Source organism: Pezoporus flaviventris, unplaced genomic scaffold, assembly GCF_033815535.1.
Source record: "Pezoporus flaviventris isolate CSIRO_AGI_PZ_B2104156 unplaced genomic scaffold, CSIRO_AGI_Pfla_v1 ptg000046l, whole genome shotgun sequence".
NCBI classification, from domain to species: Eukaryota; Metazoa; Chordata; class Aves; order Psittaciformes; family Psittacidae; genus Pezoporus; species Pezoporus flaviventris.
Window position 1 is genome coordinate 33,455 of NW_026892594.1, and position 14,656 is coordinate 48,110.

General features: G+C 57.2%; 2 protein-coding genes across 4 annotated transcripts in view; one reads left to right on the plus strand and one right to left on the minus strand.

Annotated features, from left to right (window-relative positions):
* Nucleotides 1–1,962: 1,962 nt before the first annotated feature.
* On the plus strand, nucleotides 1,963–6,948 carry IRF5 (interferon regulatory factor 5). The gene is made up of 8 exons (XM_061467891.1): nucleotides 1,963–2,166; nucleotides 2,798–2,987; nucleotides 3,577–3,626; nucleotides 3,731–3,758; nucleotides 3,837–4,073; nucleotides 4,594–4,983; nucleotides 5,914–6,032; nucleotides 6,103–6,948. The coding sequence occupies exons 1-8, from the start codon at nucleotides 1,993–1,995 to the stop codon at nucleotides 6,340–6,342; spliced, it is 1,428 nt and encodes a 475-aa protein (XP_061323875.1). The 5' UTR covers nucleotides 1,963–1,992; the 3' UTR covers nucleotides 6,343–6,948.
* A 290-nt stretch (nucleotides 6,949–7,238) lies between these two features.
* Nucleotides 7,239–14,656, minus strand: part of TNPO3 (transportin 3) — a 28,110-nt gene continuing 20,692 nt past the window's right edge. Inside the window, exons 11-23 of one of the 3 annotated variants that reach the window (XM_061467893.1) lie at nucleotides 13,956–14,095; nucleotides 13,680–13,871; nucleotides 12,879–12,970; nucleotides 11,903–11,979; nucleotides 11,561–11,621; nucleotides 11,023–11,163; nucleotides 9,459–9,575; nucleotides 9,010–9,104; nucleotides 8,713–8,869; nucleotides 8,366–8,533; nucleotides 8,135–8,247; nucleotides 7,609–7,694; nucleotides 7,239–7,470 (exon numbers count right to left, since the gene is read on the minus strand). In XM_061467893.1, coding sequence (XP_061323877.1) covers nucleotides 7,634–7,694; nucleotides 8,135–8,247; nucleotides 8,366–8,533; nucleotides 8,713–8,869; nucleotides 9,010–9,104; nucleotides 9,459–9,575; nucleotides 11,023–11,163; nucleotides 11,561–11,621; nucleotides 11,903–11,979; nucleotides 12,879–12,970; nucleotides 13,680–13,871; nucleotides 13,956–14,095 — 1,414 coding nt within the window. In that variant the 3' untranslated portion in view covers nucleotides 7,239–7,470; nucleotides 7,609–7,633. Of the gene's footprint in view, nucleotides 7,495–7,608; nucleotides 7,695–8,134; nucleotides 8,248–8,365; nucleotides 8,534–8,712; nucleotides 8,870–9,009; nucleotides 9,105–9,458; nucleotides 9,576–11,022; nucleotides 11,164–11,560; nucleotides 11,622–11,902; nucleotides 11,980–12,878; nucleotides 12,971–13,679; nucleotides 13,872–13,955; nucleotides 14,096–14,656 lie in introns of all 3 variants that reach the window. The other 2 variants (XM_061467892.1, XM_061467894.1) reach the window with 2 other exon arrangements.

Consider the following 14,656-nt stretch of genomic DNA (forward strand, 5'->3'; position numbering starts at 1 on the left):
TGTCCATGTGTGACCGTGTAACCGTGTGTATCCGTGTGTCTGTGACCATCTGTGTGACCGTTTGTGATCATGTGTGTGCCCGCGTGTGACCGAGTGTCTGTGTCCATGCCCTGTGTCCCAGTCCCATATTCCCATATCCTCATGTCCCCATATCCCCATGTCCCATATCTCATGTCCATGTCCCCATTACCATGTCCCACGTTCATTTCCCCATACGCACATCCCATATTCCATGCCCGTGTCCTCATGTCCCATGCCCATGTAGCCCCACACCCCCTTGTCCCCCATCAGTTTCGTTTCTCTGCAGCAGCTGCAGGTTCTGCTTTCGGGTGCTGGCTCACGCGCGTGCCCCCACCCATGCCATGAGCTGCCCAGGCCTCAGCCCTCACACACGTGTCACAGGGCAGATGGGCCTCAGCACCTCGTACCCCTGCACACATACCTCACAACCCAGCCAGGCTTCAGCCCCTCACACGTGTCATGAGCCACGTGGGCTCAGCCGCTCGTGCACACACACATTGCACACACACACACATGTCATGACCTGGCAGAGCCTCAGCCCCTCATTTGCACCTGTCACAAGTTATCCAGGTCTCAGACCCTCACCCATGTCCCACAGCTGTGTCCTGTGTCCCTTAGCCTGTTATCCTGTATCCGTTAGCCCGTGTTATCCCATGTCCTGTGTCCCTTAGCCCATGTTATCCTGTGTCCTGTGTCCCTTAGCCTGTGTTATCCCATGTCCTGTGCCCCTTAGCCTGTTATCCTGTATCCATTAGCCCATGTTATCCTGTGTCCTGTGTCCCTTAGCTCGTGTTATCCTGTGTCCCTTAGTCCATGTTATCCCCTGCCCTGTGTCCCTTAGCCCGTGTTATCCCATGTCCTGTGTCCCTTAGCCTGTGTTATCCCATGTCCTGTGTCCCTTAGCCTGTTATCCTGTATCAGTTAGCCCATGTCCTGTGTCCCTCAGCCCATGTTATCCCATGTCCCTTAGCTCATGTTAACCTGTGTCCCTCAGCCCATGTTATCCCATGTCCCTTAGCTCATGTTAACCCATGTCCCTCAGCCCATGTTATCCCATGTCCATTATCCCACATTATCCTATGTCCCTTAGCTCATGTTAACCTGTGTCCCTTATCCCACATTATCCTGTGTCCCTCAGCCCATGTTATCCCATGTCCCTTAGCTCGTGTTAACCTGTGTCCCTTAGCCTGTGTTATCCCATGTCCCTCAGCCCATGTTATCCCATGTCCCTTAGCTCGTGTTATCCCATGTCCCTCAGCCCATGTTATCCCATGTCCCTTATCCCACATTATCCCATGTCCCTTAGCCTGTGTTAACCTGTCCCCCTCAGCCCATGTTATCCCATGTCCCTTAGCCTGTGTTAACCTGTCCCCCTCAGCCCATGTTATCCCATGTCCCTTATTCCACATTATCCCGTGTCCCTCAGCCCATGTTATCCCATGTCCCTTATCCCACATTATCCCATGTCCCTTAGCCTGTGTTAACCTGTCCCCCTCAGCCCATGTTATCCCATGTCCCTTATCCCACATTATCCCATGTCCCTTAGCTCATGTTAACCTGTGTCCCTCAGCCCATGTTATCCCATGTCCCTTATCCCACATTATCCCATGTCCCTTAGCTCGTGTTAACCTGTGTCCCTCAGCCCATGTTATCCCATGTCCCTTAGCTCGTGTTAACCTGTGTCCCTCAGCCCATGTTATCCCATGTCCCTTAGCTCGTGTTATCCCATGTCCCTTAGCCTGTGTTATCCCATGTCCCTTATCCCACATTATCCCATGTCCCTTAGCTCATGTTAACCTGTGTCCCTCAGCCCATGTTATCCCATGTCCCTTAGCTCGTGTTATCCCATGTCCCTTAGCCTGTGTTATCCCATGTCCCTTATCCCACATTATCCCATGTCCCTTATCCCACATTATCCCATGTCCCTCAGCCCATGTTACCCCTGTCCCTCAGCCCCCGTTACCCCACGGGATGAGCGCCCCTCCGCGCCGCGTGCGGCTGCGGCCCTGGCTGGAGGCGCAGGTCAGCAGCCGGCGCTTCCCCGGCCTGCGCTGGCTCGACCCCGGGCGCCGCCGCTTCGCCATCCCCTGGAGACACGCGACCCGCGGCCCCCCGGAGCCCCCCGACCAGCACAGCATCTTCAAGGTGAGCGGCGGGGGCACGGGGGTGACAGCGGGGACACGGGATGGGGACATGGGCGGGTACGTGAGGGAGGCGATGGGGTGAGAAGGGGACATAGGGTGACAGTGGGGATGGGGGATAGGGGTGACAAGAGGGACATGGGGGACGTGGGCTGGGGGTAGTGGAGGGACAATTGGGACGTGGGGTACAAGACGGAGGTGACATGATGACATAGGCTAGGAATGATGGGGTGACATGGAGAATGGGGTGATAAGGAGGACATGGTAGATGAGGAGATGATGGGGTGACATGGGAAACAGGGAATAGGGGTGATAGTGGGAACCCAGGATTGGGTGACAGGGAAGATGGGGTGACAAGGGGGACGTGGGGGACACAAGATGGAGTTGATGGGGTGGCAAGAGGGACACAGAACGGGGGTGATGGGATGACCAGGGGGATGTGGGATGACAGCGAGGGGGTGATGAGGAAGAGGTGGGAGATGGGGGTGATGGGATGAGAAGGGAACTCGGGCCGGGGGTGCAGGTGCTATGGGGTGACCGTGGGGACCCGGCATGTGGGTGCAGGCGCTATGGGGTGACCGTGGGGACCCGGCATGTGGGTGCAGGCGCTATGGGGTGACCGTGGGGCTCCGCAGGCGTGGGCACAGGAGACAGGGCGGTTCCGGGAGGGGCAGGACGAGCCAGACCCCGCCAAGTGGAAGGCAAACCTGCGCTGCGCACTCAACAAGAGCCGTGACTTCCGCCTCCTCTTCGATGGCACCAAAGCGGTGCCGCTGCGGCCCTACAAAGTCTATGAGCTCTGTGACCGGCCCCCCCGTGGCACCGGTAACGGGGGACAGGGGGAACTGGGGGTTTTGGGGCATCCCGGGGGGGGGGGGGGGGGGCAGCACCACACAAGGAGGCAGCACCCTCTGAAGCTCCAGCACCCCATAAGGATGCAGCACCCCATGAGTTCCTCACACCCCATAAAGATCCAGCACCCCATGAGTCCCCCACATCCCATAAAGACCCAGCACCCTACAGTACCCCAGCACCCCAGGATGCTTCAGGTGCCCCATAGTGACCTGACACCCCATGAATCCCCTACACCCCAAGAGGCTTCAGCACCCCAAAAAGCTTCAGCACCCCACAAGGACACCACATCCTGCGGTGCCCTAGCACCCCATAGGGACCCAGGACCCCTCAAAGCCCCTGCACCCCAGGGAGGCAGCATAACCCTATGAAGCTCCAGCAAACCGCAAGTCCCTGGCACCCCATGAGGTCCCAGCACCCTACAAGCCCCCAGCACCCTGTGGAGCCTCAACACTCCACAAGTCCTTAACACCCCACAGCTCCCCCTGCACCCCAAAATGCCCCAGCACCCTATAACCCTCCTGCACCCTAAGCCCCCCCCCCCATCCATCTCCCCTTGCAGATGGGGGGCCCGAGGACGACTACGCTGAGGAGGAGGAAGATGTCAACCAGGTACCTGGTGATGGGGGGTCAGGGTGGGGGGACCCCAAAGTGGGGACCCGTTGGGGATGTCCCTGCACCCCAAATCCCCATAACCACCCGTTGTCCCCCTGCAGCTGCAGATGACAGCTCTGAGCATCAATGGTGAGTGGGGGCAATGGAGGGACATGGGGAGCATCAAGGGGACCATGGTCACCCTCTGACCCCTGCTCTGTGCCCTAGACACCCATCATGGGGGGGACCTCCTGCCCCCTTTCAGCAATGGCTGCTCCATGGGACCCTTCTTGCCACCCCCCCTGGCTGCGGAGCTGGGGAGCACGCATGGGACCCTGGTGGAGTTGGGGGATGCTTACGGGACCCCCAAGCTGCCCCCCCTGGGGCCACCACCTGCCTGCCCACTGGAGCCACCCCTGGAGGACCCCATCCCCAACCTGCTCATCAGCCCCCACATGCTGCCACGTGAGGACAGGGGCACTGGGGGGTGGCCACGGGCATGGGGTGACCATGGGTCGGCCACGGGTGGGACTGGCTATAGGGCGGCTGGTTGGAGGTGGCCATGGAAGTGCTTGGAGGTGGATGGTTGTGGGTGTGGGGTAGTTGGATGGAGGTGGCCATGTGCATGGGGTGGCTATGGGGTGGCCATGGAGTGGATAGATGGAGGTGGCTATAAGTGTGGGATAGCCATAGGGTGGCTGGTTGTAGGTGGCCATAGGTGTGGGGTGGTTGCGTGGAGGTGACCATGGGTGGTGGGTGGCCATGGGGCAGCTGAAGGAGGTGGCCATAGGTGGAAGGTTGCCATGGCTTGTCTGGAGGTGGTAGCCACGGGGTGGCCACGTGTATGGCGTAGTTGGATGGAGATGGCCATTGTTGTGGGGTGTCTATGGGTGGCAGGTTGCCATGGGGTGCCTGGAGCCGGAGTCCATGGCTGCGTGTGCCCATGGCTTGCTCCCCACCCCTCACCTCTGCGTGGCCCCGGCAGTGACAGACCTGGAGCTGCAGTTCCAGTACCGCGGGCGCCAGGTCTGCGTGCTCACCGTCAGCAACGCGCAGGGGTGCCGCCTGTTCCACGGCAGCCTGGAGCCCAGCGCCGCGCAGGAGGAGCTCTTTGGGCCGCCGGCGCTGGAGCAGGTCCGGTTCCCGGCCACCGACGCCATCCCCAATGAGAAGCAGCGCTTCTACACGCACCAGCTCCTGGACGCGCTGGACCGCGGCCTCATCCTGGAGCTGCAGGGCCAGGATCTCTTTGCCACGCGCCTGTGCCAGTGCAAGGTGTTCTGGACGGGGCCCTGCGCCACGCACCGCGCCGGCCCCAACCCCATCGAGAGGGAGAAGAAGACCAAGCTCTTCAGCCTCGAGGGGTTCCTCAATGGTGGGAGGAGAATGGGGCTACGTGAGGATGTTGGGGGAGATGGGGGGACACGAGGTGGCACATGGGGATGTGGTGGGATGAGGTTGTGATGGGGAGATAGGGCCATGGTGGGACCAGCTTGGAATGGGGGACACCAGGTGGCCCATAGGGATGTGGTAGGACCAGACTGGGATGAGAGCACACCAGGCAGAACATGGGAATATGGTGGGACCAGGTTGGAATAGGGGACACCAAGTGGCAGACAGGGATTTGGTGAGACCACGTTGGTATAGTGGGACACCAGATGGCCCATAGGATGTAGTGGGACCAGACTGGGATGGGAGGACACCAGGCAGGATATGGGGATGTGGTGGGACACCACACGGCATATAAGGATGGGGTGGGACAAGGTTGAGATGGGGGACAACAGTGAGGATGGTGGTGGGATAGGGTTGGGATGGGGAACACCAGGCAGCACGTAGGGATGTGGTGACACCAGTATGGGATGGGGGACATGAGATGGCACATAGGGATGTGGTGGGACCACAGTGGGATGGGGAGACACCAGGCAGCATGTGGGAATATGGTGGGGCACCATGTGGCACACAGAGGCGTGGTGGGATCGGGTTGGGATGGGGGACATCAGGCAACACATGGGGCCATGGTGGGACCAGGTTGTAATGGAGGACACCGGTGTGGATGGTGTTGGGACCAGGTTCGGAGGGAGGACACCAGGCAGCACATGGGGATGCGGTGGGTCCAGGTTGGCTTGGGGGCCACTACATGTCACACAGCGATGCGGTGGGACAAGGCTGGAATGGGGAACACCAGGCGGCACAAAGGGACATGGTGGGACAAGGCTGGGATAGGAGCACACCACCAGAGATGCTGGTGGGACGCACCGATGGGATGTCCCATCCTGCCCCTCACCACGGTGCCCAATCCCTGCAGGCCTCATCCTCTTCCAGAAGGGCCAAACCACCACCCCCCCTCCCTTTGAGATCTTCCTGTGCTTTGGGGAGGAGTGGCCGGACCAGAAGCCCAAGGAGAAGAAGCTGATCACGGTGCAGGTGAGGGGCCGGGAGGACACGGGGGGGGTCCCGGGGTCGCACCGTGCTGACCGTGGTGGTGATTCCCAAGGTGGTGCCAGTGGCGGCGCGGCTGCTGCTGGAGATGTTCTCGGGGGAGTTATCCTGGTCGGCCGACAGCATCCCGCTCCACATCTCCCATCCGGACCTCAAGGACAAGATGGTGGAACAGTTCAAGGAGCTTCACAAGCTTTGGCAGAGCCAGCAGCGGCTGCCACCACCACCACCACCACCAGTGGTGGCACAACCAGCGTCTGGCCCCGCCGCTGGTACCTGGGTGCTGCCCCAGTGATGTGGAGGGACACAGGGAGGTGGGAAGCACCACCATGAAGGCCTTTGGGGTGGTGACCCTCCATCCTGGCACCATCCAGGGCGATGGAGCTGGGGCCACCCATCCCGATCCCTTGGGTGCCACCACCTCCTTGGTGCAGCGTGGAGGTGGGATGAGGCCACGCTGGACCTGGAACCCCCTCAAGCTGGAGTTGTGGCCACCAGCTCAAGCTCCTCAATGAGGAAGCTCCCATGAGCTTGGAGAGAAGACCCAGGGCGGGATTTGGGGTTTTCAGTTCTCTTTGTTCCAGGTTTTTTGTGGTTTTTATTGTTCTCGAGATGGCTACAACACCCCTGGAGGGCCCAGCATGCGCCCCAGCCCCGGCCCCACGCGCAGCTCCACCCCGCCATGAAACCCAGAGAACCCCAAATCAAACCAAAGAAAACCCCAAAACAAGAAAAAAAAAACCCAAAATAGAATATATATTTCAAGAGTCTGGCCTGCCTGCGTCTTCTCCAGGAGGTCACCACCAGGCAGGACGCGGCAGCGCAGGGAGGACCGAGCCGTGGCCTTCCACTAAACCTACTTTAAACCCTGACCTTGTCTCAAATAATGCTCAATTCTTGCTTTTCTTGGTCATTTTTTGCTGCTTTTCCAATTTTTTTTTGGTGTGTCTCCATAGCACAAAGTTCTTCCTCTTCATGCTCTTCTACCGAGCGAATCCGTTTCCCTCTGGTTGGTGTTTTGGTGGTGAGGGGTTGGTTGAGCTGGTTGTTGAGTTGAGCTGGTCGTCGAGTTCAGTTGGTTGCTCTGTTGGTTGTGTGGTTGAGTCGGTTGGGTTTGTTGAGTTGACTGGTTGACTTGGTGGTTGAGTTGGCTGGGTTGAGTTGATTGGTTGGTTGAGTTGGGCTGGTTCATTGGTTGAGCGGTTGACTGGGTTGGGTTGAACTGTGGTTGAGTGGTTGGTTGGTTGGGTTTTCTTCTCCCCTCCCTATTGTTTGGTTTCTCGTTTCGGGAGCCGACCTTCAGGAAGTGAATCCGCCGGGATACTCGCGCTGTCCTCCCGCCAGCTACAGGCAGTGGAAGAGCCCCGTGGCCACGATGAACTTTGCTGATGGTGGGACACGTTCTTGGGGTTTTCTTTGTTTCCTGTCTTTGAATTCAAAGACATTCCTAGGCATGTTGGGAAGAGAAAGGCAAGTCCCTCTTCCCATCTGCCTCTTCTGGGTTGGCACAGCACCATGGATGTGACCAGCACCCACTTGTGGTCTCACTGGTGGCTCTTACCTGGGAGACAGGCGCCATGCCGGAGCTATCGGAACAGGCGGGTGAAGTCCCTCAGAGCCCAACACACTTGTCTACATTCCTCACCGCTGCAAGACAACGGGCAGGACATCAGGGAGACATCATGGGGTGATGTTAAGGGGATGTTTGGGAAGTGGGAATGGTGTCCTGCACCCGGCATGGGACATCTTGAGGGTACACGATAGTGACCAGGAGCATGGCAGTTTGGCACTGGGATGGTGGGCAATGGCAAATGTTGGATTTGCGGTCAAAAGCCCCCATGACCATCACTGGAGGGGACACATAACACGAACCCAGCTCTGAAGGGCTCAGAAGACCAGATAAACCTGCTCAGTGATGGAAAGGGCAACATTGTGCCCCTCAAAGCAAGGCTTTGGGAGTGTTCAAGGCCAGGTGGAACGGGGCTTGGAGCAACCTGCTCTAGTGGAAGGTGTCCCTGCCTGCGTCAGAGGGTTGGAACTGGATGTTTTAAAGTCCCTTCCAATCCAGCCCATCCCATGACTCTCACCTCGTGACCTGCTTGTGGAAGTCCGTGAGCTGTTTGTGTGTAACCTGGATGGCTCCTCCCGTCGTTTCCTTTGGTAGACCCTTCAGTGAGTTCTCCAGCCAGCGACAGAAGGTCTGCAGGAAGCAGGACATAACTGAGGCTATGGAGCCACAGCCAGCTCCTGCATCCTGGTTTGGGGAAGTTTTGGGATCCATCCATGCCCGTCACCACCTCCCCATGCTGTCCCCTCACCGGCCGGTCGATCTGCATGATCTCCCAGAGCACCTCGGCGACGTCAGGCAGGGTATAGGGTGGGAGGCAGAAGCAGCACGTGTGCAGGAGCTGGTTGACAAGCTGCTGGCCCAGTTGGTTCATCACCTGGTTGATGAGCTCCTTTCGCACTTCAAAGTCTTCCTCATGCTGCGGGAGGAAGGAGAAAGGGGGTGAGAAGAGCCTGGGGATGGGGACATGGTGCTCCTTGCTTGATGGCTTGGCTACAGCAGTGGGACAACACTCATTGGGGACAATGGCAAAGGATGATGAGGATGGCATTCCAGCTCCATGGAGGAAGACCTTCCTCACTGAGGAACACAACTCACATCATTGGCCACCCCGGTGTGGATGAGATCCCGTAGGAACTTCATAACGCTGCAGTTGGCATCCCGGTGATCCAAGGTGGTGGCAGCAATGGCCCATTGCAGGATGGGGATCATCACTTGGCTCCGTAGCAAGGTGACAGGGCTGCGCTGGATAAACCTAGCCAGGAAGAGCACACACAGTCACCACCACCCTGCCCATCCCCAGGAGAAGGCAGGACCTTCTCCCACTCTATGATTGCCCCCATGGGTGCTTGAGGACCAAAGTTGGGGTGTCCCGGTGCAGCAGAACGTGGTTACCTGGCTGCTAGTCGAAAGAGGTCATCCACGGTGTCGGGGTGGTTCTGAAGGCCGTTGGGTTGCTCTAGGAGTTGGAAGGTAGGGATGCACAGAGCCTAGGACAAGGGTTGTGGGGAATCCATTAGTTGGGATTACACAACAAACTGCTCTGATCTCTCTGACAGGGAGATGTCCAGCATGGACCACAACAGAGTGGATCAGGCCCTGGGTTCTCCCAACAGCCACCATTTACATTGGATATTAGGAATTCCTTCACCCAAAGGGCTGTCCAGCATTGAAAGAGGCTGCCCATGGCAGTGGTGGGGTCATCATCCCTGGAGGGGTTTAAGAGACGAGTAGATGTGGCACTTGGGGACATGGTTTAGTGGTGGGCTGGGTTAATGGTTGGACTCAATGGTCTTAAAGATCTTCTCCACTCTGTCCACTGGGTGGTTGAGGTGGGAACCCACCTGCAGCATGTCGAGCAGCCCCTGCCTGCAGCCTTCCTCCATGCCGTACTCATCCACCAAGATGCTGCCCAGGTAGAGGAAACAGGAGTGCTGGTGGGCCCTGTAGACATTCACCATCTGTGGGGAGACACAGGAGACACTCCATGGTGAACCATGGGAGGATGAAGCCGTCTGGTGACCTCCCAGCATCTCGAACAGGATCTCCATGATGTTCCCACCATCTCCCTTAAGAAAATCCAGCTCTTGTTGAGCACCAAGACAACATCCCAGCTTGAAAGACCTTCCCCCAGCCCCATGGGATGGTCTGAAGTACTTGCTCTGGTCTCAATCTGGTCCTTCAGAGCACCTCCATTCTGCAGCTCCCAAAGCCAACACAGCTTCTCCTTGCTTTTCACCCTTCCTTAGCCCCATGGAAGCACAAAGAGGACACCCAATGTTGGACTGAAGAGTCACCTCTTCAAGGAGCCTCACCATGTGGAGTTTCACACATACCTTTCAAATCACAGCTACACCTACAGGGCTCCAGCCTACAGAGCTCCAGGCAGAGCTCAGCTCTTTCCTGCAGCTAAAGGGCTCTCTCTGCTCCTCAAGGATTTATGTAGGAGCTTCCCAAGACCACCAGCATCTACCACAGCCTGGCCATGCACCACTGTGTGACCAGCTGCCCACACGACCAACTGGAGACTGGTAACAACTGATGTCCCTAGGGGGTTCGTGTTGGCCTAATCCTGTTCAACATCTTTGTCGTGACATGGACAATGGGATCGAGCAGCCTCAGTGAGTTTGTGATGACACCAAGCTGTGTGCTGTGGTCAACGTGCTGGAGGGAAGAGATGGGATCTAGAGGGACCTGGACACACTTGAGATGTGGCCAGTACTTGAGCTCAGAGTCCCCTTTGTGCTGGGCTGCATCAAAAGGAGTATGAGCAGCAGGTTGACGGAGGGGATCCTGCCCCTCTGCTCTGGTGAGACCCCACTTGCAGCACTGTGTGCAGTGCTGGTGTCCTCAGCATCAGAACGACATGGAGCTGTTGGAGCAAGTCCAGAGGAGGCCATTAGGATGATCAGGGGCTGGAGCAGCTCCTGTATGGAGACAGGCTGAGAACACTGGGGCTGTTCAGCCTGGAGAAGAGAAGCTGCGTGGAGACCTCAGAGCAGCTTCCAGGGCTACGAGGATGCTGGGGAGGGACTCTTCATCAGGGACTGGAGTGATAGGACAAGGGGTGATGGGTTCAAACTGAAACAGGGGGAGTTCAGGCTGGAGATAAGGCAGAAGCTCTTCCCTGTGAGGGTGCTGAGGCGCTGGCACAGGGTGCCCAGAGAAGCTGTGGCTGCCCCATCCCTGGCAGTGTTCAAGGCCAGGTTGGACACAGGGGCTTGGAGCAAGCTGCTCGAGTGGAAGGTGTCCCTGCCCGTGGCAGGGGGTTGGAATTGGAGGAGCTTTAAGGTCCCTTCCAACACAACCCAGTCTGGGATTCTGTTGTTCTAAGAGGTTTCTGGATGCAACCCCCAAGCCAGGGGTGTTGGGGGGGAGAAGAAGGTGCTGAGGAGGTGGTGTCCATACCTGGGTGACGAGGGGCTGCAGCAGGGCAGCAGAGCCTTTGCCCACGCAGCGCACGGCAAAGCGCAGGCAGCGGCAGCACCGCTCCACGATGCGGTTATCGGCACTGTGCTTGTTCAGGGTCTCCGACAGCACGGGCCAGATCTGGGGGTGGAGACATGGGAGAGGGGTTAAAGCTCAACCTGGTACATGGGGTATCCCCATCACGTCACCCTCATCCCTGTACCCTCACGTAGATGCCACTCGTGTCCCAAACCAAGGGGCACCTCTGTTCTGGGACACATAAATCAGCTTTATGGAGGAGTAAGAACCTCAAGAGTAGGTTAACACCTCCAGTGCTCCAAACCTCACAAGAGAAGGGACGTTAAAGAACCTGGGACACTCCCAGGGCCAGGTGGGGTTTGAAGACCCAAATCCCTGCTTCCAGGAGGGAAGGGGCTCCACCAGCAGCTCCTCTCCCCAATACAGAGGTGATGTTGGAGACTTCCATCCATCCCCCTGCGGAAATTCCTTCCCCAAATCCATCCCCAGCAGCACTTACTTCCTGAATGACTTTTTGGCACGGATGGATCTGTCCATTTTCTACAATGGGGTTAGTGTGTCTGTGGAAAGGAGTGAAGATTCCATGTTATCTTTATCAAACGCGTGGGTTTGGTGGCCAGAAGATGGGTTTGGAGCCCCAAGCACCCACCAAGGCTGCTGGAAAAGGACCAAAAACTGCCTTAGAGGGTCTGGAAAACCTTCAACCTGGTAAAGAAGGCCATAAGAAGAAGAACCCCGTTCTTTTTGGGTCTAGAAGGAAATGAGCCACCACTAACTGGGTTTAAGTCCTGGGACGGTCAGGTTGGACTCACAACTCATGTCCCAGCCCCTTGTTCCTTACCTAAATATGACAGCGAGTCGATCCAGGGGCACAGTAGGGTCTGAGGAGAGGCCATTGCTTGGCTCCTGAGAGAGCAGCTGGAAAACAAGGGAAAATGATGGGATCTGGGGACTTTGGGCAGCCCCATTCCAAATGAAGACTGAATAAACACTGCCTGGCACCAGAGCCCACCAGCAGCACCTTCACATCTCCTCTGGACCCGAGCAGAGCAGACAGCTCCTCAGCCCTTATCCAGGCAGGTCCTAGCCTCAGCCACATGCATGAGGTTATTCTGAAAGCTCAGAGCAGCTTCTTTTCGCCTCCTCTCCATTCAGAACCTATTCAAAGGGGTCTCTGAAGGAGCATGGAGAAGAACCAAGGTGGAAGAGAAGCCTGGGAGCTGCTAGGAGCGGGCAGGAGCTCTGCAGAACCCCTCTTGTGCAGCTCCAGGTCACCCTGAAAAGACACAGGATGGACACATCCCTTTTCTTGAGGCTTCCCTCCCTCTTCCTTGCCATTATCTGAGATTTCTACTGTGTTATCGTGGATCTGCATGGAAGTGTCACTAAGGGCCACCATGTTTTGGCAACAGGCGGAATGTGACCTTCTGGGACTATGTGTGCAACAGGGGGGTCAAATTCCCATGTCCATCCTGGAGATGCAGGGTAAGTAAGAGCTGCCAACTGCATTCGAGGTGGCTTCAGGAAGGCTTTTTGGCTTCTAGCACCTAAACTGACATCTAGGGACCGTTTTCTTCTCATTTAACCCATCCCATGCTCTTCCAGCTGCATAGTTCTCATCCAGAAGAGACTTAGGGACAAGTTTGGTCTCAGTTCTGGTCTCCTCATACACCTCTGACTTTGAGGACACACAACTGCTGCAGCAGATCAAGCCACCAGGCAAAGATGGAACCACAGCAACTTGATGGTCTCCATCCATCCCACCCAAACCAGTGATGGACAAGGAGCAGGTCAAGGTAGCTCCAACCAGGATATACCTTCTTGAGCGCCATCACTTGCACGGCACAGAGTTCACTGAGGCATTCTGCTATCTTCTCCAAGGGGAGCCTGGCCAGGACCAAGGCTGTCCCTGCAAGGCAAGACAAGACAGGCTCAAGGAGCAGGAATGCAATGTGGGAATGTGGCTGGGGAAACACAGCATGAGGGAGGTTCTCAAACAGCTCTAGGGAAAATCTTCCTGAGACTGAAACATGCTTCTGTGCAGCCTGTTCTTGGATGGAACCAGACACCAAAATACCTCTGTAGGGCGAGAAGAAGGAAGGGAAGCTGGAATGTGGGAGAATTCGAATGATCCTTGACAGGACAAGAGGAAATGGCTTTAACCTGCCAGAGGGGAGACTGAGATGAGCTCTTAGGCAGGAGCTCTTCCCTGTGAGGGTGCTGAGGCGCTGGCACAGGGTGCCCAGAGAAGCTGTGGCTGCCCCATCCCTGGCAGTGTTCAAGGCCAGGTTGGACACAGGGGCTTGGAGCAAGCTGCTCTAGTGGAAGGTGTCCCTGCCCGTGGCAGGGGTTGGAAGTGGATGAGCTTTAAGATCTCTTCCAACACAAACCATGCCAGGATTCTATGATTTCAAAGTGTTTTCCTCTTACATTTCAAGTTCAGAGCAGGGATGGAGATAGATAATAAACCCATGAAGTGTCTTTTCTACCTCCTAACCGAAGAGAAGACTAAAGGGGACACATGGGGTGCCTCAGGACAAGCTGAGCCACTCTCATCGAAGAAAACCCATGTGAAAACAGGCTTGACCCACAAAATACCCCCAGCTTGATGTGCTCACCCTTGAGGAGCCCCACAGCAGCCTCTGGGGAGAGCGTGAAGGAGTCGAGGGACCGGGCGATCTCCAGCAGCCCATTGAAGTGCTGAGCCATGTGGTCCCGGCACACGGAGCAGATGTTGTGGATGGCCTTGGCCGCCGCTGAAGCCAACCTCCTGTCACACAGCCCCTTCATCAGGTACCCCAGCACGGGATCTGCGGAGGGAGGGAGGTGAGGAGGGTCCTGGAGCCCCTGCCTGGCCATGGGGCAGCGCGGTGGGGTGGCAGGAGGAGACTCACCCAGGAACTGAGGGTTTCTGTCCACCACCTCGCTCATCTCGCCCACCAGCTCGATGCTGGTGTAGCGCACGGCCGTGTGCACTGTCTCAGGGAGGCGAACCACTCCCTCCAGCACCTCCACCAGCGTCGGGTTGTTCTCCCTGGGCAGGGGAAGAGGCAGCCAAGGTGGGCTCCATGGATCAGTTCCATGGGGAAGGTGTTGTAATGAACATGGTCTGACTGCTGGGTTGCTTGGAACCAGCTGGGTAAACACTGTGGTGGGGTGGGTGTTGTTGATGTGGGTTGGGTACAAGCCTCCTGGGAGACCTTAGAGCAGCTCCAGTGCCTAAATGGGCTGCAGGAAAGCTGCAGAGGGGCTTTGGACAAGGGCCTGTAGGGACAGGCCAAGGGGAATGGCTTTAACCTGCCAGAGGGGAGACTGAGATGAGCTCTTAGGCAGAAGCTCTTCCCTGTGAGGGTGCTGAGGCGCTGGCACAGGGTGCCCAGAGAAGCTGTGGCTGCCCCATCCCTGGCAGTGTTCAAGGCCAGGTTGGACACAGGGGCTTGGAGCAAGCTGCTCTAGTGGAAGGTGTCCCTGGAGGTTGGACTCAATGATCTTTAAGTTCCCTTCCAACCAAAACCATTCCATGATTCCATTATTCAAGTCCCCAGTGCATGCAGAAGAGACCCAAGAAGGCCCAACTGCTTCACACAGTCCCAGC